Source organism: Quercus lobata, chromosome 12 (genome assembly GCF_001633185.2).
Source record: "Quercus lobata isolate SW786 chromosome 12, ValleyOak3.0 Primary Assembly, whole genome shotgun sequence".
NCBI lineage: Eukaryota > Viridiplantae > Streptophyta > Magnoliopsida > Fagales > Fagaceae > Quercus > Quercus lobata.
In genome coordinates this window covers 41,232,711-41,258,094 of record NC_044915.1, presented here as the reverse complement: position 1 = coordinate 41,258,094, position 25,384 = coordinate 41,232,711, and the positions used below count along the sequence as shown (strand labels likewise).

Sequence of the window (25,384 nt, the reverse complement as noted above, 5' to 3'; positions counted from 1 at the left end):
CTTTATCATTAGACTAAGATACTAATGGGTTTCTTTTCGATATAAGTGTGAGATTCAATCCATTATGTGAGTGATGGCAGTAAGTAGGATTTTCCAAAAATTCGTTTAAACCGACCCAGCTGCTTGACTCGGGCTAACTTGTAGGGATTTGAGTGGTTTCGACGGCAAGAGGTAGTCAATGAGAGCGGCTTGAAATCTTCAAAAACCAACTAACACAGGTCTCAAAGGGCTTCCAAACTAGGCAAAAATATAACAAGCTCTATCAAGATATGGTAGAGATACCCATCGCCCTTCGTTGTACATCATTGTTTAGCTTCAACTGACTTTGACCACCATACATGGGGAGATCAAACAATCAAAAATGTGGTTCTTTGCAATCAATGACAGTTTTTGCTATTTTCCAATTGATGTAATTGAATCTAGTTGCAATTTAAGCCCTAATCTCACTCAACTCAACCCATGGATAGGTCTAGCTTTGAGTGGTGTAGCCTGTAGGTAACATTAAAATTTTGGTACACAGGTCAATGTGAAAAATGTGTTAAAAAAAAAAAAAGTGAATAAACTTTTGAAAGGAATTTACCTTAAGCAATGTGAATGCTGAATGGTAATCAACTATAAACAAAGTTTAAATAAAGTAATAAAACCAATATGGCAAATTGGCTGTTGGCACAGCTCGGGTGGTGAGGAGCACGTTGTAAAGTAATGGACACAGGATCACGCGTGCGGGGGCCACAAAAAAATGTGAGCCCACACGTATGGACCACACACAGATATGGTCCGCTGGCGTCTAGCTCACGCTACACAACCCAATACCCACTTGTCATTCTTTCTAAAGCTCAAACCTCAAACTCAAAAAAAAAAAAAAAAAGTTAAAAATTTATTGGTGGTACCTTTTTCTATGCTACTAGCGGGAGTGGCGGGGTACGCTGGCACTTTTCCCGGCCCACATCTTAATGTCACCGCTGTTGACATTGTTAAAAAAACAAAATCAAAAATTACACTCACTAATCAATCTACAATTCCATTTCTTTTCCTTTTCCTTTCTTTTCCGAGGGACACTTTCAAATTCACATTTTGCTTATATGTTAATTTTTGGTTGAATTTTAGTTTTCTTTTAAAAGCGCATGTTATAAAAATATTGAAATTCAATTAAGAGTTGACACATAAACGTGATATGAATTTGAGCGTGAGGCGTGAGCATGAAAGCGTGTCCCTACCATTTGCTTTTTTTGTTCTTAGTTTTTTGTCTTTATAGTGATGGCATTGATGTTGCATGCCACCTTATCTTTTAAGCCAGATTAAGACTTTGGTAAACCACTTTTTTAGGCCATTGGAAGAAGTAATATAATGGGGGAAAAAAAAAGAGGCACAAGATTAAAGGGGGGAGGTTATAATTTTAAATCTAAAAACGTGTATTTGGGTCTATCTTTGGATGCGGAACATCCAAGAATCAAAGTCCACCTAAGTTGGTCTGCCACTTCCTAGTTTTTAACCAATAACTTTGCAACGGATACATAGTATTTAAGCCTTTTTATTTTCATGGTGGTCATATTTGAGAAGAAGACGAGGGAGGGTACAGTTTTGGATTTTGATGTTTGTATAGTAGATAGTTGAGACGACCTTGCATTGACTTGTATTTTTTGGAAAAATAAGGAAATTGACCCATTTGAGTCTTCTTCTGAACTGTTTAAAAAGGTGTACCCCTATGCTACGGTCTTGAAATGGAGTTATAATTAGGCTTTCGAAAGTTTGCGTATGCTGACTTTTACTTGGTGTCGGTTTAACATTTTATGATTTATTTACTTTATTTTTTAAAATAGGGTTCCTTTTAATAAGTGAGACTTGAATAAGCTGTACACGAGCTTTAAAAAACTTATGTATTATATATAATAAACCTAATTAACCACATATTCAACTATTATACAACCAGATTACAAAAGGAAGTATACCATTAGTTAGCTCAATTAATAAAATTTCTTATTCTATATTTGTTTTAGGTGAAAAACATATACAAAAAATATTTTTACACCTGATAGAGTGTTTGAGTGGATCAGAAAATACAGTCAAACTGAAATCAATTTCAGTTTGAAGAGAGAGAGAGAGAGAGAGAGAGGCTCTAGCCGAGACACCGTCTGGCGTATATACATATTTTCTAGTAATAATTTTAGATGCAAACCAAACTTTGGAAACCATTTTTCAACGTATTTTCCAGAACACAACCAAACAGTTGAAAATATTTTTTTCTTTCCATAAAATATTTTCACTTGAAAAAAATTTACACTCAAAAGCATTTTACATCAAGCCAAATCCGACGTATGTTTGAATTCTACGTACATTATAAACTAATTGGTGTCTTGGTCTAATGATAAAACGTAATAATTATAATTCATTAATGAACTCTCAAAAAAACCCTTTTACGTCTGAGATAACATGTTTCTTATTAGGCTTAAAAAACCGTAGTTTACCCAATATTCCACCATTTCGTTTCTTTTATTAGGAGTTATTTTATTTTATTTACAATAGCTAAGGATGGGAGACTTTTTCTTTTTTTTTTTTTTTTTTTTTTTTTTTTTTTTTTTTTTTTTTTGAGAAAGAGGATGGGAGACTTGATTCAAAAATCTCCTCATGGAAAGAATGAGATAGTACCACTTCAGCCACTATACGGTTGGTTTCTTTTTATTCATAATGAAAAATATTCTATTGATGCCAAGAATGTTATAGCCAAATAATATTATCTCCTCTTATTTATAAAAAAAACAAGAGTTTGAGTTCTCCTCTTTCATCAGGGGTAGAACTACATGCATCGATGACCCCAAAATTTTAAAAAATACATTTATATTATATATAAGTATTAACATTTGAAAGGATTGAACTAAAAATTTAGGAGCTCCCCCCACTCCCTCAAAATATCCAATGATTTTTTTGAAGAAGAATTGAGCAATCAGCTCAATGATTATAGAGAGAAGCTTTTTTTTTCCCCTCTTTTCATTCTTTAATGTCAAATTTACTCTTATATTTGCTAAAATTCTGGGAGTTTCTTGATTTTGAAGACTTCATTGCTTCCATTGTAATTTTTTTATTCACTTTGGTAATTTATGATGAAAATGAAATTTTAAAAAATTTCACTTTAGAGATGCATGATTATAATTGTCATTGAGCATAACTTTGATAAGAGATAATAAGTGTGTATATATATATGTGTGTGTGTGTACGCACACGCGTTCTTGTTTGCGCGGAATTTTTGTCTTGATTACCATAACTCGGCCCCCTAAAACCTAAATTTCTAGTTTCATCTATATCTTTCATTATTTTAACTTTCGAATAATGATAATAATAAAAAACCTTTGTTGATGACAAGGAAGGGAATGATCCTTTTCTTTATGGAAAAAAATGAGTAATAAAATTCTCTAATTTTGAACAAAATAGTAGACTTGATCAAATGTCTTCAAATTAGTTAACATTGGTGACAAAGTTTGGTAAATTAGTTTTGACTAAATGCCGTGTGCTTAGTCTTCAATTGAAGTTGCTATCTTTTGAAGTGAATTGGAATCAGACTTCGCTTTATTTATTTCTAACATTTGAACTGCAGTCCAGCATCACCTGTTGAAAAATCGAATACATACTTTGTTTGTATCCTATGCTATGAGAACGAAATTCTTTTGCTTAGTTAACTAAAATCTTTGTGGACTGAAAGCTAGGGTATAAACTCACATCATACATATATATATATATATATATATGGTGGAATCTTATGAAAATGGAGGTGGAAGAGCAATGGTGGAGAGAGAAATGTGTAGTGGATGAGGAAGAGAGAGCAGAGAGAAAAATATACCTAATTTTGGGATTAGAAATAAGTATGGAATGTTATAAATAAGGATAATAAATGAGATCTTTATCAGAATATTAGCATTAATGAGTGCATTTTTTTGACTGTTGGATCTACTTAAATCCAATGGTTTAGAAAAAATGTGTAGGTGTAACTTGAACCCATATATATATAAATATATATATATATATATCCATTTCCACATGGCAATAAATTTTTTTATTTAATGTTCTTAATCATATTTAAATTAATTTTTTTTTATAGATATGATAGAATTTGAGAAGAAAGATATGATAGAATTTAAATTTATGATGTTTACCCAATGATGATTAATTTTTTACCATTAAACTTATAGGGCACCACCTAATTTTTAGTATAGGCTGTATTTAAACTTAAGTCTTTTACTAGTTAAATTATGGAATCCACATATATTTTATTCTAAACTTTAAAACTGCATGCAAATAAGATTTATATTTTAAGTGTAAGCAAATTCCTCAGGTTTTCAAGTATCTAAAGCTCGCGAAGAGTCTCGTGATTGATCAACTGATAACTCTTAAATTTTTAATAAAAACATCTAAGGTTCAAATCTATTTTCTCATTATAACTACCGAATTATAAAAAATAAAATAAAATAAAATAAAAATCTAAAGCACAACACTTAATTTTGAGACATCTAAAAAAAGCTGCATGCCAATGCAGCCTCTGCAGGTTCCATTCCCTAAATTTTCGTTTTAATTTAAACTAAGTTATGAAACATGCATATTAAAACACAAAATATATATACAGGGTGTATATTGTGAAAAAGGAAGGCCGTTCTGTACTATCTGATCATGAATTTTCATGTGTGTACTGTAAGCAGTATATGCATGTACCATATGCTTTAGGGATATAGCTAGGAGTGACTTCTCGACTATGACAACTGACGAGAGAGGAGAACCGTAGTGTTGGGCGTAAAAAATAAAGGCCGCATGCAAAGTTCTCATTATTCTGTCTCTTACAGACTTGCAGTCCCCATTCCCACATTTTGGCATGAATATCATTTCTCTTAAAAGATTCCTTTTAAAAAAAAAAAATTTATTTTACTCACTGGGCAACGAAGACATACTTTTGGTTGGGTTGGCATATCTCTTTATACCAAGTTGCGTGTTATGATTCGTGTACAATAAAAGTAAAGTCAGCTATAATTTTATATGAAAATAATGATAATAATGCTGTATTAATTACAATTTGTCATCTCAAACAAAAAAAAAAGTGAAATTTGTTGTATCTTTTCTTATTAGTATTATTTAAGAAGAGTCTTCTTTTTACTCAAGTTTGGAACTTGTTATTTTCCAAAAGGGATTATGGAATGCTTATAGTTAATCAAGTTTAATTAATTCAGGTCATATTCTGTTTTTGATATGATGAATAGAACCATCACATTACAATGAAAATGCTACTGCACAATATATAAACTATACATCCCTTCAGTTATTCCGCAATATTTTCAAGACAAAAATATTGACCATTAAGGGTGAGTGGTCCATTGACAAAAACTCATTCCCATACGATTTGATTGGGGTTTTTAACTTTTTATTAATGACTAAGTGTACTTTATTATTATTTTTTTGATTGGACTTTATTATTTTTTATTCATAAAAAGGAAAAGAAAATTCTATTACTTTTTTTTTTGGTTAATGAAAATTCTATTACACAATAAACCAAAGATATGTTTATTATTATATTATTTTAACATTAATTTTGTCACGATGACGTTGAAACAATTGTATGAGATTTTTTTTTTTGGAGAACCAGCAATTGTATGAGATTACTTTCTCATAACATGTAAGACCATTCATGCATAGTACGAGTACATCTCACAAGCGCATCTTATATAAGATATTTTTTCTTAAATCGTACCGACTGCTTTATGAAAAAAATAGGAAAAAAAAAAAGAGACAAATTTTCCATAATGTGTTTCAATTGCTTAACTTGCACTGCTGTCCTTTGAAAGACCCGTAAAATTGGAGAGTTTTCTTCTTCAATTTTGAATTTTTGATAAATGGAATAATTCAAAGTCTCAAAGAGAGAGAGAGAGAGAGAGAGAGAGAGAGAGAGAGAGAGAGGCATGGTTGATGAACTAAGTGGAAGGGCATTGCGGTCCAACATGCTCAAATAACAGAATGCACGCGCTGAGAATTGTAGTCTGAATTCTCTGGATCGCATTTGCTACATTCCTTCACAAGACTCACACACATTCCATTTACACTTATAATACAGCATACACACACAGTGAGAGAGAGAGAGAGAGAGAGAGTTTGAAGTGTTGGAAAGTGCGAAACAAACAAAGCGCATTGGCAAGAAAAGCAACAGCAGCAAAAGAAACAGGCCACAAAAAAAAAAAAAAAAACGCAAAAAAGAAAAAACAGCTAAAACAAAAGCAAAGCAAAAGAATGATGTGAAAACGAAAAAATATGGTCTTTCCTCATTCTGTCTGGTATTTGGGGTTTGTCTTATAAGCTTCCCAATCCCAATCCCAATCCCAAAACCCAAACCCAATTATTCCCACCACCACCCACTCTTTCACTCTCACTACTCTCATTCTCTTTCATTCTTTTTCCTTAAAAAAAAAAAACAAAACATCACCACCTACCACTACAAAACTCTCTATTACTTCACTGCTATTGCCTTCACCTCCATGCCTCTACAACTACACAACTCTTCTTGATCTTCCTCTTCTCTCTTTTCGCTTATTCTCATAAGCGAAACCACTTCAAAGGTAACTCTCTCTCTCTCTATATATATGCATACTCTTTTGTGTATGTAATATATATCAAAGAACGAGTTTTTCTTCTTCTTCTTCTTCTTCTTCTTTTTTGTTTTTAGAGTTTTGGGTTCTGACTATTTTTTTTTGTTTGGTGAACATGAAGTGGGGATGATGGCAGTGAGTTCATCCTGCAATAAGCTGCAAATGGATAACGGCAAGTATGTGAGGTACACGCCTGAGCAAGTTGAGGCTCTTGAAAGGCTCTACCATGACTGCCCCAAGCCAAGCTCCATGCGCCGCCAACAGCTTATCAGGGAGTGTCCCATTCTCTCCAACATCGAGCCTAAGCAGATCAAAGTTTGGTTCCAGAACCGAAGGTATCATCTTTTGCTAATGTGTTGTGCAAAATTACAACTGAGTTTTGCACAAGATTACATCCTTTTTTTCTGGTTGTAAATTTTTTAAATATGCATTGCTACTTTATTATGTTCTTTTTTGGATCTTCTATGGATTGCCAAGAGCTGCAAAATTCACCTCAAATTAGCAAAATGGTTGCCAAGTCTTATTACCTCTCCCATATCCCACAAAAGTGAGAGCTTTGTGCAATAAGTACGATCTATTTCAGACCTTGTGTTTGGCTGTTGTGGAAATTGAAGACATCTAAAAGGAAATCTATCAACTTTTCAAATTTAAGTGTGTATGTGTGAGCGATTTCTTTTGATTTTTCTTCTAGAACTATCATAAACTTGTATCAAACTAATTAAGGTGGGTGATTTGTATATTGCATTTAGGATATGTGTTGTCAAGTTTTTTCATTTATTAGGCCTCCCAAGTTAAGTAATTAATATTAAGCAACTCATTTTTGTTTCCTTTTCTTCAATTTTTTTTCTGCAGCCATATGAAGCAATCAAGCTTTTACTGATGGACTGATTATATATGCTGGTTAACCCATGTGCGTTATATGTTTTTATGTTTGACACAGATGTAGAGAAAAGCAGCGAAAAGAGGCGTCACGCCTGCAAGCTGTGAATAGGAAGCTGACGGCGATGAATAAACTTTTAATGGAGGAGAATGATCGGTTGCAAAAGCAGGTGTCACAACTGGTGTATGAGAACAGTTATTTCCGTCAACACACGCAAAATGTAAGGAATTTCATCCACTTGTTATCATTTGCAATCTGTTTGGTTGCTTAGAAAATCAAGGAAAATATAATAGACAAAAATTTGATCAAAGGTTCTTGTTTTTTTGGGGGGACTTATAGACAAATGGAATTCACCACTTAATTGAGATTGAATCTTGTAAAGGAGATCAATTTTCTCAAAATTTAACTATTTTTGGTCTATTCTTACACAATTTTCTCAGCAGCCAAAGAAAGTGCCCAGTTCTATAATAATTAAACGTTTTACAACATTACTTGTATTCTCACGTTTTGTTAAGTAGAAATTTTGAATATGTTTCCTTGTCTTGCAGGCAACCCTTGCCACCACAGACACGAGTTGTGAGTCGGTGGTGACGAGCGGTCAACACCATCTGACACCTCAGCATCCACCAAAGGATGCTAGCCCTGCAGGGTTAGTGTGATTGCTGCTTCTTGTTAGTCAGTTTCTTTTCTTTATGGTCTACAATTGCCCTGCGGTTTTTGTATGGCTTATGAGATTGTGTTGTATGTTTCCAGACTTATATCCATTGCAGAGGAGACTTTAACAGAGTTTCTTTCGAAGGCTACTGGAACTGCTGTGGAGTGGGTCCAAATGCCCGGGATGAAGGTTACTGCTCACTCTCTTTGCTATCATTATTCATTTTGAAACTTATTCCAATTATTCTTTGTCATTTTCAAGAAAAATTATTAGAATAGAAGAACTTGAGTAATCTTCTAAGTTACATCTTGCATATCCAAATGATTTTTTTTTTTTTCACTAAATTCCCCCTTTTTCTCTGTTTAGTTTTTCTTTCTAAATATTTTCTTCTTCTTGGGGATTGCAAACAAATGTTTTTTGCTATATTAATCTTTTTTTTTACACCATCATCTATAATTTAGAAAGATGTGGGATTTCAAATTACTCACTTAAACAAATCTACAAAAATTTTCCTCCTTCATCTAATCTTTTGTTCTGACTTGAATTTTTTGTAATAAAGATGAAGTAGAAAAATAAAGGAAGTAATCATCCTATCTTTCTTTTGAGGCATCACTCAAACATGATTATTTATTCCCTGGCAGACCAGAAAATTCTCTCTCTTAATATCTCACGTTCTATTGTTTCCCTTTGCTTCTTTAAGACAACAAAACTTGATTTACATTTTTATCACAATTCATAAATGATTAGTTCCAAATTCTTGCTCCTTATGATCTCCTTCTCAATCTGTGCAGCCTGGTCCGGATTCCATTGGAATCGTTGCTATTTCTCATGGATGCACTGGAGTGGCAGCTCGTGCATGTGGCCTTGTTGGTCTAGAACCTACAAGAGTAAGTTCTCCTGGTTTTGTTTGAGGAAATTATTCTAGTCCGAGATTTGTGGAAAGATTAACAGATTAATTTATACAGGTCGCTGAAATCCTCAAAGATCGGCCTACATGGTTCCATGGTTGCCGAGCTGTGGATGTTATAAATGTGTTGTCCACTGCAAATGGTGGAACCATTGAACTGCTTTACATGCAGGTAGGCACTAGTAATTTGTGGTTGTCGTTTCTGGTGTAGTTGTAATTATAGACTTGTCTAACAAAGTTTGGAATTTCATTGGCTTCATTTAGCTATATGCACCCACAACTTTGGCACCAGCTCGTGACTTCTGGTTGCTGCGCTACACGTCTGTTTTGGAAGATGGTAGTCTAGTGGTATGTGACTCCTACTTCTTCTGTTACAAGTAGCAATAGTTATGGGCCTTATGGCATTTTTCTTGGTTTCCCATTCCTTACTGTCTGAAAATTACACTGTGTTTGTGTGTTACAAATTAGGTCTGTGAAAGATCACTTAACAATACTCAGAATGGACCAAGCATGCCACAGGTGCAGCATTTCGTGAGAGCAGAAATGCTGCCAAGTGGGTATCTGATTAGACCTTGTGAAGGGGGTGGATCAATTATTCATATAGTTGATCATATGGATTTAGAGGTATGTAAATTCCCTTGAGCTATATGCTGAAGCAAACTTATGCCTTTGCATGGTATACTTAGTAATTTACTTGCTGTTTGCTTAAACTAGCCTTGGAGTGTACCTGAAGTGTTGCGCCCACTTTATGAGTCATCAACTCTACTTGCTCAGAAGACAACAATGGCAGTAAGACTTTCTTTGTTTTTCCGTCTAGTAATTTAAAATTCTGTTGCTATTCTATTGAATTGGATCAACAAAATGTTGAGATTTGTTAACTGAGTGATTTCTTTGCTATGCCAAAGAATGATGCTTAATAGACAAGATATGGGAGGGATTGGAACTGTGACTTCAAAGATCTCGTGATCTCACATAACTTTTTCATTTTCATTTAGGCATTGCGACATTTGAGGCAGATCTCTCAAGAACATTCTCAGCCAAATGTCTCTGGTTGGGGGAGGAGACCTGCTGCTCTACGTGCACTTAGCCAGAGATTAAGCAAGTACGTTCATTTTTTTATTCAAATTTTCCTTGGATTAATTGATTGACTTTGATCTTTGGCAGTCTAACAAACTCTACTGTACAGGGGGTTTAATGAAGCAGTTAATGGGTTTACAGATGAGGGATGGTCTATGTTAGAAAGTGATGGTATTGATGATGTTACCATTCTTGTGAACTCATCTCCAGCCAAGATGATGGGTGGAAATCTTTCTTATGCCAATGGATTTCAATCAATGAGCAATGCAGTTCTATGTGCCAAGGCATCCATGTTATTACAAGTAAGGATTACATATGAATATTGACATCAAGGAATTTACTGGAACTTAAAATTAATAAGAAGCCTTTTGTTGTTAAAGGTCATGACCTTAACAAAGACACATTAGATTAAAGAATATATTATATCGTAAGCTTGTAAAATCCAACAAAAGTTGCAGGTATGTAAAGAAAAAATTCTTTATGGTGAATGGTTTTAAATTTATTAACATCCAATTGATTTGAGCGTGATTTTGGATATTATAACTAAGACTGATTATATGAGCCTCGATTCCTTTTGTGGATCATGTCTTTCTGGGGCTACTGTTGAGGTGAAAGTGAATGTGGATTCAAGCTCTGAGAAAGGGCGTCCTGGCCCTGATTATAAGACTTGAAGTCATTCTTAAGAGATTTCCATTGGTAGATCAGTCTGGTGAAAAACAATTTATGCTGCCAATTAGTAAAACAAGTTGAAAATGTAGTTGAAAAGCTAAAAATCAATGACTAGGGCAAGGAAACTGACTCTGAGTATGTGATCTACATTGTGTTGACTAATATAGGGAAATTTCATTGTCAATGTAAAACATCATTTAGTGATCATCCTTGTATTTACTTTAGACTCATACTTCCTTTCTATTCTTGTAGAATGTGCCTCCTGCAATACTTCTTAGATTTCTGCGAGAACACCGGTCTGAGTGGGCAGACAGCAGTATTGATGCTTACTCAGCAGCTGCCATTAAAGCTGGTCCTTGTAGCTTACCTGGAGTTAGAGCTGGAAGTTTTGGGGGTCAGGTCATTCTTCCACTGGCTCACACAATTGAGCATGAAGAGGCAAGTGATTTAATACTAAACTAAAGTCACAGCTCACGACATCATCACCATTTATCCCAATCCCCACCCCCCCAAAAACAAAAAAAAAAACTGCTTTTCTCTTTTGGAATCATTATTGTGAAAATTTTCATCATGATTTGCTGTTATCCGTTGCCAATTTGATAAGCTTTGGTTGTTTGAGAACAGTTTATGGAGGTCATTAAGCTTGAAAGTATGGGCCACTATCGGGAGGACATGATGATGGCTGGTGACATCTTCCTTTTGCAAGTAAGCCCTAGTTTTCTTATCATGTGTCTTGTTATATGATGTATGTGTAGATTATGATTTTCCTGTACATAATTATCAATCAAAAAACAGTTAAGCTTCACCATGTGCTTGTGTGTTAAAAGGTTTCTGCTTCTCTTTAATGCTGATTAAAATTTTGGTTGGTTGCATTTTTCCCCAGCTTTGTAGTGGAGTGGATGAGAATGCTGTGGGAAACTGTGCAGAACTCATCTTTGCTCCCATTGATGCCTCGTTCTCTGATGATGCACCAATTATACCTTCTGGTTTCCGCATTATTCCTCTTGATTCTGGAATTGTAAGTGTTTTTATCTTATATGATATAATCTATTATCTTTTCTTATGCCTTTTTTCCCCTTATCATTGAGTTAATATGTTGTTCTCAACTTTATTTCATTTAATATGATGCAGGATTCCTCTAGTCCAAACCGTACACTTGACCTTGCCTCTGCTCTTGAAGTTGGACCCACTGGAAACAGAGCATCCGGTGAAAATTCTGGTCAGTGTGGGAGCACCAAATCTGTGATGACAATAGCATTCCAGTTTGCATTTGAAATCCACCTTCAAGACAATGTAGCAGCCATGGCTAGACAATACGTCCGGAGCATTATAGCATCTGTGCAGAGGGTGGCATTGGTGCTCTCTCCTTCTCATTTTGGTTCTCATGCTGGTATTCGGCCGCCACCTGGCACTCCTGAAGCTCACACGCTTGCCCGGTGGATCTGTCAAAGCTATAGGTGCGTCAGTTGAGTCTTTTATCATGCATTCATATTCTTATTATCTGTAGTTCTAGAGTCTGGACCATGAATAAGTTCTTCGTTTGGTATGGAACTTTGGCCTCCATGTTATACGATATAATTCATGAACAGCAAGTTTATTTAGCAGTAACGAAACTGATTTCAGTTCTTATCCAAAATGAGGAATTTAAATTTTCCTACTTTGAATTCTCAAAAAACTTTGCTTTAACAGCCAAAGACTTTGGAATATTTTTGCCGCTTCTTCTTACAAACATAAGTTTCTTATATATCACATGTAAACGCCTCTCTTCCATATAGCAGTTTACAATGCTTCATTTATGAATAATTTTCTGGAACTTGGATATCAAATTTAACATTTTTAGCTGTGGTGAAGAAGGCCCTCAATTTTCCCCTTTCAATTCTAAAATTGAAAAAAATACCAGTGCATATTCAATATTTTGATAAGTCCAGAGTATATTAAATGTTGATCTTCTTTACAGGTGCTATCTAGGGGTTGAACTACTTAAAAGTGAAGGAAGTGAATCCATTCTCAAAACTCTTTGGCATCACTCAGATGCAGTCATGTGCTGCTCTTTGAAGGTATTTTTTTTCTCCTCCCCTTATTAATCTAGAAATATTTTTCTCTCTCTCTGCATTTACTCAAGGTTTTGCACTAATGCTCTTCAAATTTCCAAGCTTTTTCTTTCATAAGATGTCACCATTTTCCAACAGCTTAAGCTTTTAGGACAAGTGGTAGTTTATCAATATAGTATCGTTACACTCTTCTTGAGCATGTAGCAGACCTTGGCAGAAGTGATGGTGCAAAGTTCTGCAAGAATTTGATCTTAATTCTTGTATAAGAACATAAGCTTTGAGGAAATACATTACTAAGAAGCTGTAGTGCCTTTATGAGTTAATTTTTAAGGAATTGAGCATCAAATCTGGGGGAAGTTGCCCCTTGCACATTATGCTATTGCATGGATAGAAAGTGGTGCCATAGATGTGCTTATTGAGGGGGAGCTCTTAGCAAAGCATATGATATTTATTTCTCGATACTTTTACTCACAGAAACCTCATAAATCTGAATATATAGAAAATTTGAGTTGGTTTAATAATTTTTCACTTTCACTTAGGAGCTTAATAGAATAATTTTATGCTTGGTGAGGGGTTTTTCTCCAATGAAAATGTTGCTTCTGTCAGTGATGTCTTTCTTTGTTATATTCAGCAATCTTCATGCCCTTTAATCACTTTCTATATTTTGCTCGTCTTCCTTTCTGTTATTGTGTTATATATTGTTACTCATAAAAAAAAAATGTAATTATGTTATGATATTTCCTCTACTTCTTCTTCTTCACATTGTTGATGCTCAAGAATTGTAATCAATTTTATAATATGCAGGCACTGCCAGTTTTTACATTTGCAAATCAAGCAGGTCTTGATATGCTTGAGACAACCTTGGTTGCACTTCAAGACATTACTTTGGAAAAGATTTTTGATGACAATGGAAAGAAAACCCTATGCTCAGAGTTCCCACAGATAATGCAGCAGGTAGGGTGCTTTGAAATCCACCTAAAAATCTGGAGAAGGGTTATTTTACTTAACAAAAAAGAAATCCACCAAAAGGCATAATTATATCAACAAGACCAAGATAAAAGATAATGTGTAAAAGAAATAAATCTCCATTAGGTAATGGGAGATGCACATAAATGGGACTGGACCATAGTTATCAATTCAGGATGCTAGAGGGAATATGAGAATACATGGGCAATAGAAGAGGGATGCAATCATTTGGATATGACTGAAAACCCAAAAAAATGACTAATGTTATAATACCTATTTGGCATCACTGTGAAACACATTGTTGGACCTAAAAAAATTTTACCTAGATGTTTACAGACAATGAAGACATGTTTCCTAAAATTCTAAAAACAAGAACATGCATTGCAGATATTGTTGCCCTTCAAAGACCAAAGAGAGACATTGTTACTTAAAGTGGAGATATTGTTATGCTTTCTTTCTTTGGAAATAGTGGATTAATCTGACACTCTTATCTTTTCTCTTTGTCCATCGAGCAGGGTTTTATGTGTCTTCAAGGTGGTATTTGCTTATCTAGCATGGGGAGGCCCATCTCCTATGAGAGAGCAGTGGCGTGGAAGGTGTTGAATGAAGAAGAGAATGCTCACTGTATCTGCTTCATGTTCATCAACTGGTCTTTTGTCTAAAACTTTCAACTTAACATAGGATGCAGGAAAAAAAAAAAAGTATAGATGTAAAGACAATCTCTTCTTTTGGTATGGAGAAACCGTAAATTGACTTTTTATGCTGTTATGAGCATGCTGCACCGAAAGGCATCTAGGGTCCCATTTTTGGCTATTCTATATTTTGCTTTATGCTATATTTATGAACTTAAAATGTTCTGCCTTTTCTTTTATCCGCTCTTTTTGACATTCTGTGAGATACCTAATCGTGGATGTCACATCACTGCCTCTGATCTTTATTTAGGTCGGGCACTTCACTTCAGGAATAGGCATTACTTGGTTTAAAATCTAGCTAGTCATTGTAGAAGTCCCTTTTCTCCACTCATTCTTTTGTTCATTGTATTAGAATAAGTGCTTTGTATGTCCCAATGTAGTTGAATGAACCTAATTATGTGCTAGAAATGCACTGTACTCTTCATCTTAAAGGAACCTTATGCTTATTCTTCCTTCTAGTGATTGACCATAGAGGCTATCTATCAATCAGAGCTTGGGATCCTTAACATAAAGCTGATAAATCCTTGTTTGACTAGTTGCACATTGCTACTGGTTTATGTGCATTTTTGTTAAGATGGGGGGGGGGGGGGGGGGTGTGGTTGCTTAAAAGGTGGCTAAAATCTGTTGGCTTCTAATGAGTTGGGGACTATCCATCAGTACATCTGATTGTTCAACCTTGGGCTTCTGTATAAAATTATCTATCCATGAAGGAATACCAAATTTATTGGCTCAATGCATAATAGTAAGGAAAAGTGCCATTACACCCTATGAATCTTGGGGTAGTTATACTTACACCCCTTGAACTTTTATTTTAGCCGTGAGGAAATCTTCAAAGGAAAAAAAAACACTAGGTGTACCCAACCTTATAGGAAATTCATTATAAAAACGTTTACAATAATTAGAACCTTTGTAACCTAAACTCTATGCATCCCTAGCAAACGACTCGTTTGCCTCTCACTGTGACCCAAAAACTTCGAAGTTCTTCTACATGAACCTTCTCCATGACCAAACTCGTCTACAACCACTCGGTTTTCTGAAGCTCCAAATAACCCTTTGGAATGGAACAATGAACTCATTGTCAAGGGAGCAAACTCTATAGTTTTAAGGAGAATCAATTTAAGCTCAAGGTTGTATAATCACAAGGGCGCTAAAAATCACGGTGCAAAATCAAGAGGTGCTAGTAGAACTCATCGGGATAATTGTGTCGAAATTGCATGAAAGTTGAAGGGTTGAAGGGAAATGGCCTTTTGATCAAGACTCTATGCCTCGAGGTTTGCCCCAATTTTGGTGAATTCCTCCGTCAAGGCCTCAAAAACAGTGATTTTGATAATTTTAGTAATATTTGTTTTCCTTAATAACTTTTAGTCTAAAAGCCAAAATAAGCTCTCTTTTGTTTTGAGACATCTCTTAGAGACAGTAGTTTCAATTTTCTCAATTATCTCTATTTTGCTATTTTTGGTAAAATTTACTATTTTGCCATCTAATTACATGATTAGTGCGAATTAGGATTTTTTGAGCTTTTTCATAGCCGTCTTAAGTTTTCTTTCTACTTTTTAAAAGTATTGTAACTACTAGATAATTCAATTTTTGAGATTAATAAAAATTCAAACTTTTGTTTATTGTTTCTCTAATAGATTCTAGAACCTTATTACCTTGTGATTCAAGGAACCATTTGTGGATTTGAGGATTTCATTCATAGGCTAACATGTTTAATTTCTTTTCCATTCAGAAAACAACGTATTTATTTTTTTGTAAATTCCACGACATGATTTTGTCTAGGCAAAAATAGAAAGTAAACTCAAAATCAAATTTTTGTAATCTCAATGGAGCGATTGTCTAAAAAACTTTCTATCTAGTATTAATAATACCTCAAGCGAATCCTTATTTCTCTTGATCCAATTTCATGTCCTCAACATTTTTCAGCAGCTCCTTAACAAACTTTTTGTCTAAACTTTATGACATTAGATATATTTAATTTGTTCAAACAAATTTATAAAACATCAATTTAAATAATTATTATATGTAATTATATTTACGGTGAATAGTATTGCATATATGAAGAAAAAAAACATTTATTTTCTTAGTAAAAATAAGCATTTAATATATAATTATTATTTAGTTTATCATAGTTTCTCGCCACTCATATATTTTCATGAAAGAGAGGAATAGACAAAAGGGAAAAAAATTGAATAAAAAATTGTGTGTATATATATATATATTTTTTTTTTCTTTTTCATTTTTCTTTTTTAAATGAAGGGAGAATGAGAACTATATTTAGGTTTACTAATACTAATTGAGGTTAACTATATGTTAAATGCCATCCTTTCCCCTATAAGAATAAGGTGGTAGGGTAAGCTCGTAGAATTAAGATCCAATAGCATGTGTCGTTAAAAAGAAAATATTGAATGAAGTTGATGATTAGTTTTCACCAATCCATTAATATTGGGAACCTCATAATGGAGACCATATTTGTAGAGGAAATAATTAATAATGGACATCAAAATTAAGTCTGTCCTTTCAAATCCATCTTTTTACTTTCAATGAATAAAGCTTTTTTTCCAAAACCTGGAATCCACCACGGAGATCCCTTTAATACTCCACCATTCTTTCTCTTCAATCAGGAACAGCAAATACCTTAAATGGTAAGAGTGTCAGTCATGTTTTCAAAATCATATTCAAGGAGTTTCTTGTTTTTGGAAATAAAATAAGTAATCTTTTGCCCCCACCATGGTCTGTCTCTCTCTTTCTTCTCCCAATGTGGTGGAGCACGTTACATCTTTCTCTGCTTTGTGCACTAGGGCAACCATCAAAATTTATAGATAATTATATATATTATGGGGATGAAATGTTCCACAACCTTCTAATTCTTAGGTTTGATCCAAAAATAGTTTGGATGGTTATACTTGAACTAGTTGTGTGCCACACCAACTTTGTAGCACGCAAAATTCTATTTCTCCCATGATGAATTCTATTCCTCCCATGATGAATTAGTCATATAAGAGTGACAAGTGACATTATGTCACTAGCACTAAACTTTTCTTTGTCATTGAACTATTAGCTAGTCATCTTTCAGTATAATTAAGTTATTCCTTATCAACCTTTATAATAGATAATGAATTGAGAGTGATGTTTCATTCAGAGCACTCAACCTTCTACTATTTGTTTTATATAGAGCTATAGTTTCCAAATTGTTTTACCCTACTCCATAATTCCATCTTTCATTTTCAATCACAACCCACTTAATAATATATCCAAATCCCATGTCACTTCTTTAGTGATGATATGGAACAATCCAAATCAACATAAATTTTCATTCCCTCTGTTCCAAATGTCAAGTCTAATTATTTGTATATCTGTACTTTAGTGCCCAAAACTCTCTCTTTTTGTGGTGTACCTTATAGCTGGAGTCGAAAACAAATTAACCCAACGTATGCAGTGAATAATACAGCTAACTGTTTAGTGTATAATAGCCTACAGATGATTTCTGAACACAAATTTTGTTTTAGATGACTTATGAATATTCATGGGCAGGTGAAGATAATTGGAGACCTTTCCAACAAGTATTTATGCAGGGCACAAAACTATGTCAAAAAACTCTTTACACTCTGTATCCAATAATTCCAATCTCAAAGAAGACAAACAAAACACAAGCGCCTTTAATCTCTTTGATGTCATGACGTGTACAATTCAAGTAACTGATGTATCAATAATATTATGTATCCCCTCTTGTTGTAGACTTGCACTGCATAGAGATGTAGTCATTTAAGTATAATTCCAATATATCAATCAACAATATAAGCTGTTAAGTTATGATTTTTCTCATAATATTAGTGTTGGCTTATTTCATGACAAAAAGTGTTATAATTGCATTAATTTATTTCCTTATATTTTTGTGGGATTTATTTGTAATGGGTTTAGTATTAAGTGGTAAAAATTTGATCAAGACAGCTAAAAGTCACATGAGAAGCACATGCAGGAAGGTGAACAATTAGGCCAGGTTCCAGCTCAGTACAACCTATCTAGGAAGGTAACTCGCAACTTAGATTCGTGACTTACACCAATCGCGAGTGACCCACGAAATCCTTTAGTTTTACTGAAAATTGTGACTTTTCGTATTCCCATCACTCATACTATATATACCCTCATTACCCACAAAAATTGTAAGGAGCCTATTAAGAGAAAAACCCTAAGAGAGGTTTTTACAACACACCCACCTTATTAGAGAGAGAGCTACTCATTCTTAGAGAGAAATCTTTATAGTCTCTTCTCCTTTCCTCTCCCATTATTATACCTATTAAGAGAAGATTTGTACCCAAACACAACCCACACCCATTTAGATTGTTGAGAATGTTTTTGGAGTTTAGGAAGTATTGGAAGATGCCAAGGATGATGGATGCAATATGGAGCTTATTGTGGGATCCAGAAAGCTAGAGAAGACACGGTTCAGCGTAACCTTGTTGGAGTAAGAAGCTTGGAGAGCTTAGCTGCATCGGGTAGATTAGGCTTGGAGGGTCTATTGATATTCATGTATCCCAACTGATTTTCTAGTGGATCATTTTACCACTAGGAGGGCGGCGGAGAGGTTTTTCGCCGAATTCTTTAGTTTTCTCTTCGATAACACATGCCGGTGTTGTCTTTGTATTTACTTCTCTCTTCCCTATTTTATTCCTTTTAATTGTTGTTGTGTTTGTGCTTAATTATGGTTTAGAGTGTTTTGCCAATTTATCTTTCTGCACATTAGTTGTTTGAATATAAGCTTTGTATTGGAAATTTGTTTTTGGGGGTCTAAACATTCACAAGTGTTTTACACACTAAGTGAGTTTTCATAAGCAAATAAGAATATGCTTTGAGAACATTCATGATTAAAGCATATTTGCAACCCTAGTTCTTTTTATATTTGCATAATACATACTGGCGGCATATATTCCTTAATTATGACAATCTCAATTTGACAATCCATGTGGCTCACCTAGAATAATTTGTTGAAAATTCATAGCGAAATTCAAATTTTGGGACTAAATTTTTATTGTTTATTGTGCAATAGTAGAAGCTCTAGTATCAATTGGAGTAGTTTGGGGCCAGTGAAAGTATATTCATAAGAACAAGAAAATAAAACATCTACAAAAGATAACAATATTTAATGTAGTCTGACTAAAGGCAACGCTAACCAAAATCCACTATCAACAATATGAATTATAATAAAACTTAATCAATACTCACAACTCACATAAATAACACTTATAAACCTTACCATCATAAACAAAACCTCACAAGTCCAAAGCCATAATAAACCCAATAACTCTCTTACACTCACAAAACAAATAAACTCTACATGTAATAATGAGTAATCTTCCAACCCCAAAATTTACTAAATTATTCTTTGAAGAAACTCCCTCATGTTTATACATACATACACATATATATAAAAGAGTATTCTCCTCTCTATTTATAAGGCTTCAAATCTATTCCTTGAAGGACAAAGAATTTTCAATTACTTCTTTCACAAAAAAAACTTTTTTCCTTCCATATTAAAGAGAATTCTTGTCTTCCACATCAAGAAAAAACTTTTCTTTCCATGCTATGAAAATCCAAATCAAATATAATTAGGAATTTTGAGGCAAGTTTCAACATTATTGATGAATCTGCTGGCTATCCAGCTGAGTATATACGAGGACATATTTTTGTTAATAAATCTATTGTTATGCATGAAGCTGAGTATATGCAAGCTGGGGATAGCCATGGTCATCAGACTCATCACCCAGCAAAATTAGCGCACGCTTTTCTCCACTTCAAAGTTCAAACTCCGTATATTTTGTGTAAGCGGCTGTGGATCGTTATTGCAATATTTCATGGGTTGCACGTGTATCCAATTATTATGATTACAGTTCATTAAAATTCGAAAGAAAACACAGCTGTCTAAAATGAAAGAAGCAGACTCGAAAAATGTTTGTAATATGAAACACAAATGAGTAACCAAGAAAAAAAAAGAAAAAGTAAACAATGAGTTACATAAAAGATTGAAATAAAAAAGGACCCTCTTTATCATCCCTTGAATCGAAGAACAATATTGCTTGAGTGACAAGAGAAGAGGAGGTGGGGAGAGAAAAGAGAGGCTTTTTTGAGTAAAAAGAATAAGCCAAAGAGCCTTTTGCATGGTCTCCAAGGACTATGATTAAAATCTTGAGGCTTTTGAGACGAAAACATGTCAAATATCATGTCCTTGACAGCAAACTTATTGCTCCTTATAATGTCAGCTAATTTATATTATATGCTTAGACTGGTCTTTAGAGATGGAATCTTCTAACTTTGTAAGCCCCCACAAGTTCTGATTGAGCAAAAGAGAAAAAAAAGGGTGATTGTCAATCCCATCATTGCGTAGAGGGAATAGAAGAAAATTGAAAAGAAAAGGCAAAAGCCCTAAGCACAATCATTATAACTCAGAAGGATAGGTGGGTCACAAGAAAAGGTTGTGGCCAGGCTTGATTGGAAAGATCCCCATTTAAACATTCTCTTTTAACCCTAATTAGCGTACGTTTTAGTCCTTAATTCGCACATATTATATAGATCATTAGAAGTTTATTAAACTACGTGGGTGCTCTTCCTATGCTTTTTGCTTCTTCGTTTTCTATTAATTTGAACTCTGGTAACAACCTAGTGTTTGTTTTAGAAGGAAAATATTTAAGATAAAAATCAGAGTCAAGTAAGCAACGATGAAAGGGGAAGTATAAAAAGAGAGGAGAAGCAAGTTTAGTTTGTTGAATATTATTATCAACGCCATGAACTTTGGAAACATTAACTGCTTTGAGTTGTGGTCCTATGCAAAGCACAAACGATGATTTTGAGTAATTTAAGTTCTATAAGAAGATAATAATGTAATGCTTCACTCTATGTTCAATCATCCATGTATTCAAATCTTTTTCATGATGTATAAAAGGAAAAAGATCCCAAGGAAGAAATCTAAATAATTCAGCTTTGTCACTCCTATTGACAATGCAACTTATAATTGTGTTATACACGTCACCAACACTATAGTTTGTATTTTAATTAGAAACATTGGCAAATTATAATAAACTTATAATTGGCTCTTTGTTGTACACACTCAAAATTGCACTCCATAGTAGAACGTGATTGCATAATTAGGTCACAGCTAAACCAATTGATCATGAAGAAGATTAAAAAAACAAAATAAATAAATAAATTAGAAATCCGTTCTCACAATAAAGTTTCTTGTTATGCCAGTTAAGATTCAGTGATATAATGAGTTTCTACATTTTAATCGTTATTGTAAATAATAGAACTATATATAGGTAGTAGTAGGAATCTAGATCAAACTGTTTTTAGTTTCCAATTTCATTTCAATATATCTTTAAGTCAGTGAAGCAGGTTATTTTCTCGGAGAATGAGATTGTACGTTTTTAGACCCCTTAAAATACAAGTTGCTTAACCTAGTTATTTAGCCAAGTGATTACTTAGGTAAATTATTCAAGTCTAGGTTAACACAAGTAAATCATATCAAGTAAATAATACGGAAAATAAAGAATAGAACGATATGATAACCTAGGAAAACCAAACCGGTAAAAAACCTAGGGAGGATTTAACCTAGCTATTCTTAAGGTAAAACAGATCCACTATGAAAAAATTGAAATTTTACAATAGCGACTTAGACCACTAACATCCTATTACTATCTCGAGTAGAAAACTTACTACCACGACCACGTGACAGTTCCAAGTCCACAAACTACTTCTTTCTTGGATTCACAGCAACCACAAGTATTCCCACTTGTGTTTTTCTTTAAGCTCTTTATGCAGCAACTAAAACGATCATCAAGCTCTTGACATCAATCTTGATCTTGATAACTTTAAGTGTATATGAAAGCAAACACCTCTAAATCTCACAAGAGATTCACACACACAACATAAACAACAACCTGAAAAACGTGGTTAAGGTTTTTCCTTTTATACTTAAGGAAAAACATAAAACCCTACACGTCATATGGACTTGGGCTGAGTTGGAAAATTCTACAGAAAAACATTCTGCACGAGTTTCGATCGATCGAGTCTAATTTTAGATTGATTAAGCCTTGCAGAAAGTGAACAGTAATTTTTTACAATTACTCGATTCCAACTTTACAATAAATATACTTTAAGTAGCCTAAATCTAGACTCTAAGTTTTGATCATAGTTTGCCAACATTATATATTGAAGTTCTAAAACATTTAGATCCTAAATCCTTAAAACCTAACATAAATAGGTCAAGGTAAAAAATTATAGAGCATGTTATGTAATGAAACCATTCTAAAACCTCTGTGACAGTAATCGTTGATGAACAAAAGTTGGAAAGCTTTAAGATGCGAGGCCAATGCATAAAGGCATTGCTTCACTGCATGTGCAACTAAGCTTTTACATGCAGCCTTGTGCTTGTGTACTACTTCTCGGCCCTATATTTTACTTTCTAAATTGTCCGACAATGCGACAAACAATGTCATCATATATATCCCCTAAGAATTAGTACAGTGGTCCCCTGCAAATTCAGTGCTACTGTTGGGTTGCTGCTTCACCTAACTCACTGATCAGGACCATTCAGTTGCCAACTGGCCATAACATTATTTTTTTTTCAAAAGGAATTAAGGAGAATGATAAGAGGAGATGAAGGTCTTATAGAATTTGAAAGTATATGTTTAGATTCTTATTCACCACTTATTACCAATTTTACTCAATTTAGCAATATCAAGACCAAGTAATTAATTAGTAAGTTTTTTTTTTTTTTTTTTTTTTTTTTTTTTTTTTTTTAATACAAGGTAGAAATTCTACTCTAGTTTAATCTATGTGTGTGTGTATATATATATATATATATATATATATATATGAAACTTTCTTCTAGAGACTTGAATCCTAACACTTGACCTCCACACCCTATAAGTACTTACATTTGTAGAGTGACTATTACACCAAAGATGTGCGGTAGTATTAATTAATTAGCAGGTTACAACAAGTCAAGGTGGATGAAGTAATAAATCAATTACGACCAGAACAACCACACAATTAAGACTAGGGATTTTTCATGAAGTGAAAACGCAATAGGGAAAAACACTCTCAAGCCTAACCCACCTCATCAAATTCACTGTTAAAAAGTTGCAATACACATTGACTTATAAGACCCCTTCAGTACAAGTAACCAAAGACTGTAACTGCTAATATAGATTTTGAATTCATAATGATTCAAATCTGAAAGTCGATCTCTCAATTACTTCAAGGCCACTTAAAGATTTGTGTCGACTCTGTGATTTCAAAACAACACTCAAATAACATATAAGTGGTGATCTTGTGTTTGGGTGGTAAATTTCTTCCCAAGGATTTCACAATTTTAGAGAGTTAAAAGACGAGTAGGTTCAACAGGTTTTTCTATGTATTCCAGTAGACGTCGTCCTTCTGTGTGGAAATTAGAGTTAAGACTAGGGTTTGTTACGTACACATCAATTCTTGATGCAAAACTTGGAATTTCTATAATAGGGTTTCCTATAACTCATCTCGAGTTTGAATGAGATTGTTAAATTGGATTAGATTATGGGCGGGGACTATTTGGGCATAGGCCCACTATACTTTACTTGGTTTGTATTCTTATTAGTTGTACTACATTCATATTACCCACCAATATATACGGAGGCCTCTTTTGTATAGTTTCACATATAATTTAATATACAAAACATTCATTTTATCAAGAATATCTTTAAAAAAAAAATGGAGACAAAGGTAAGAAACAAAGTTAAGAATTAGAGGCAGGAAGAGGCCAAAAATCCAAAACAATATCCCTTTATAAGTGTATATATATATATTTATTAAAAAAATTAAGTGAACTATATATATAGAACTTTGAGTGTCAGCAGCTGAGTGTCCAGGTAGTCATTATAGAGCTAGATGCAAAATCTATTGTTTATGCCCTTAATCTCCTAGGAAAGGCAAATATAGTTGTGTCTTCTATTATGGAGGATTGCAGACACTTGATTACTTTGATTCCTCAAACATCCATAAGGCATGTCTTTAGGGAAGTCAACAGGAGTGCAGACCGGCTAGCCAAACTAGGACTAAATTTAGATGCTGATTTTACTATTTTTTCCAGTCCGCCTGTGGACTTATTTTCTTGTTTGGAGGCTGATAGCCGTGGCTTGTATTGCAACAGGTTCTGTTTTGAACCTGGAGCTGCTTTCTAGTTTTTAATGAAATCTCCTTTTTATCAATATATATATATATATATATATATATATAGAACTTACATGTAAATGCGATAAGACTTTTTTCAGCTTACAAAAAGTGGAAAGATGAGGATTCAAACTTAGGTAGAGGATCAAACAATACGATTTAACCAAAAGGCTCATTATGTAAATGGGAGGAGCCTTGCGAGCATTTTTAAACTTCACTTGAGAGAGAGAGTAGTATGTGATAGGTTAAAGAAAAATATTGTACTACAAAGTGCATTTGTTGACACCGCATCTGAAGTTAAAGAGATAAGGTGTGCTTCATCCTTGAGACATAACTCAATTGCATTTTATTATACAACTATAAGTATTTGATATTATGAATTTCTTCTCTCTCTCTCTCTCTCTCTCTCTCTCTCTCTCTATATATATATATATATATATATTCCTTTTCGACGGATAAGGACAGTTTCTAACTTTTTATTTTATTTTATTTTATTTTTAATAATTTATTTAAACTTACTGAAGGATTTTTACCAATTAAGTTATGGTGACTTGGGTTCCACCCAAATTACATTTAGAGAATCCCAAATTTGTTTATTGCTTTTTTGTTTTTGGGACAAAAGATGACCACGTAATAATGAGTTGTAAAGTAGTGCATGATGTGCTCACAAATAGAA

The 25,384-nt window shown here is 33.8% G+C and overlaps 1 protein-coding gene across 1 annotated transcript; it reads left to right on the top strand.

Annotated features, from left to right (window-relative positions):
- The first annotated feature begins 6,219 nt into the window (after positions 1–6,219).
- LOC115971385 (homeobox-leucine zipper protein ATHB-8) lies at positions 6,220–14,690 on the top strand. Its single transcript, XM_031091278.1, has 19 exons — positions 6,220–6,584; positions 6,736–6,949; positions 7,555–7,714; positions 8,043–8,143; positions 8,248–8,338; positions 8,941–9,036; positions 9,115–9,228; positions 9,321–9,404; positions 9,525–9,680; positions 9,771–9,845; positions 10,052–10,158; positions 10,243–10,435; positions 11,055–11,240; positions 11,427–11,507; positions 11,686–11,820; positions 11,934–12,259; positions 12,760–12,859; positions 13,658–13,807; positions 14,335–14,690. The coding sequence occupies exons 2-19, from the start codon at positions 6,741–6,743 to the stop codon at positions 14,479–14,481; spliced, it is 2,511 nt and encodes an 836-aa protein (XP_030947138.1). The 5' UTR covers positions 6,220–6,584; positions 6,736–6,740; the 3' UTR covers positions 14,482–14,690.
- The last annotated feature ends 10,694 nt before the right edge of the window (positions 14,691–25,384 follow it).

What these genes read in the sequence shown, in the direction of transcription:
- LOC115971385 (XM_031091278.1), top strand. Translation starts at nt 6,741, where the DNA reads ATGATGGCAGTGAGTTCATCCTGCAATAAGCTGCAAATGGATAACGGC. An exon ending in TTGGTCTAGAACCTACAAGA is followed by an intron (nt 9,037 to 9,114) that starts GTAAGTTCTCCT and finishes TAATTTATACAG; the next exon opens with GTCGCTGAAATCCTCAAAGA. An exon ending in TGGAAGATGGTAGTCTAGTG is followed by an intron (nt 9,405 to 9,524) that starts GTATGTGACTCC and finishes GTTACAAATTAG; the next exon opens with GTCTGTGAAAGATCACTTAA.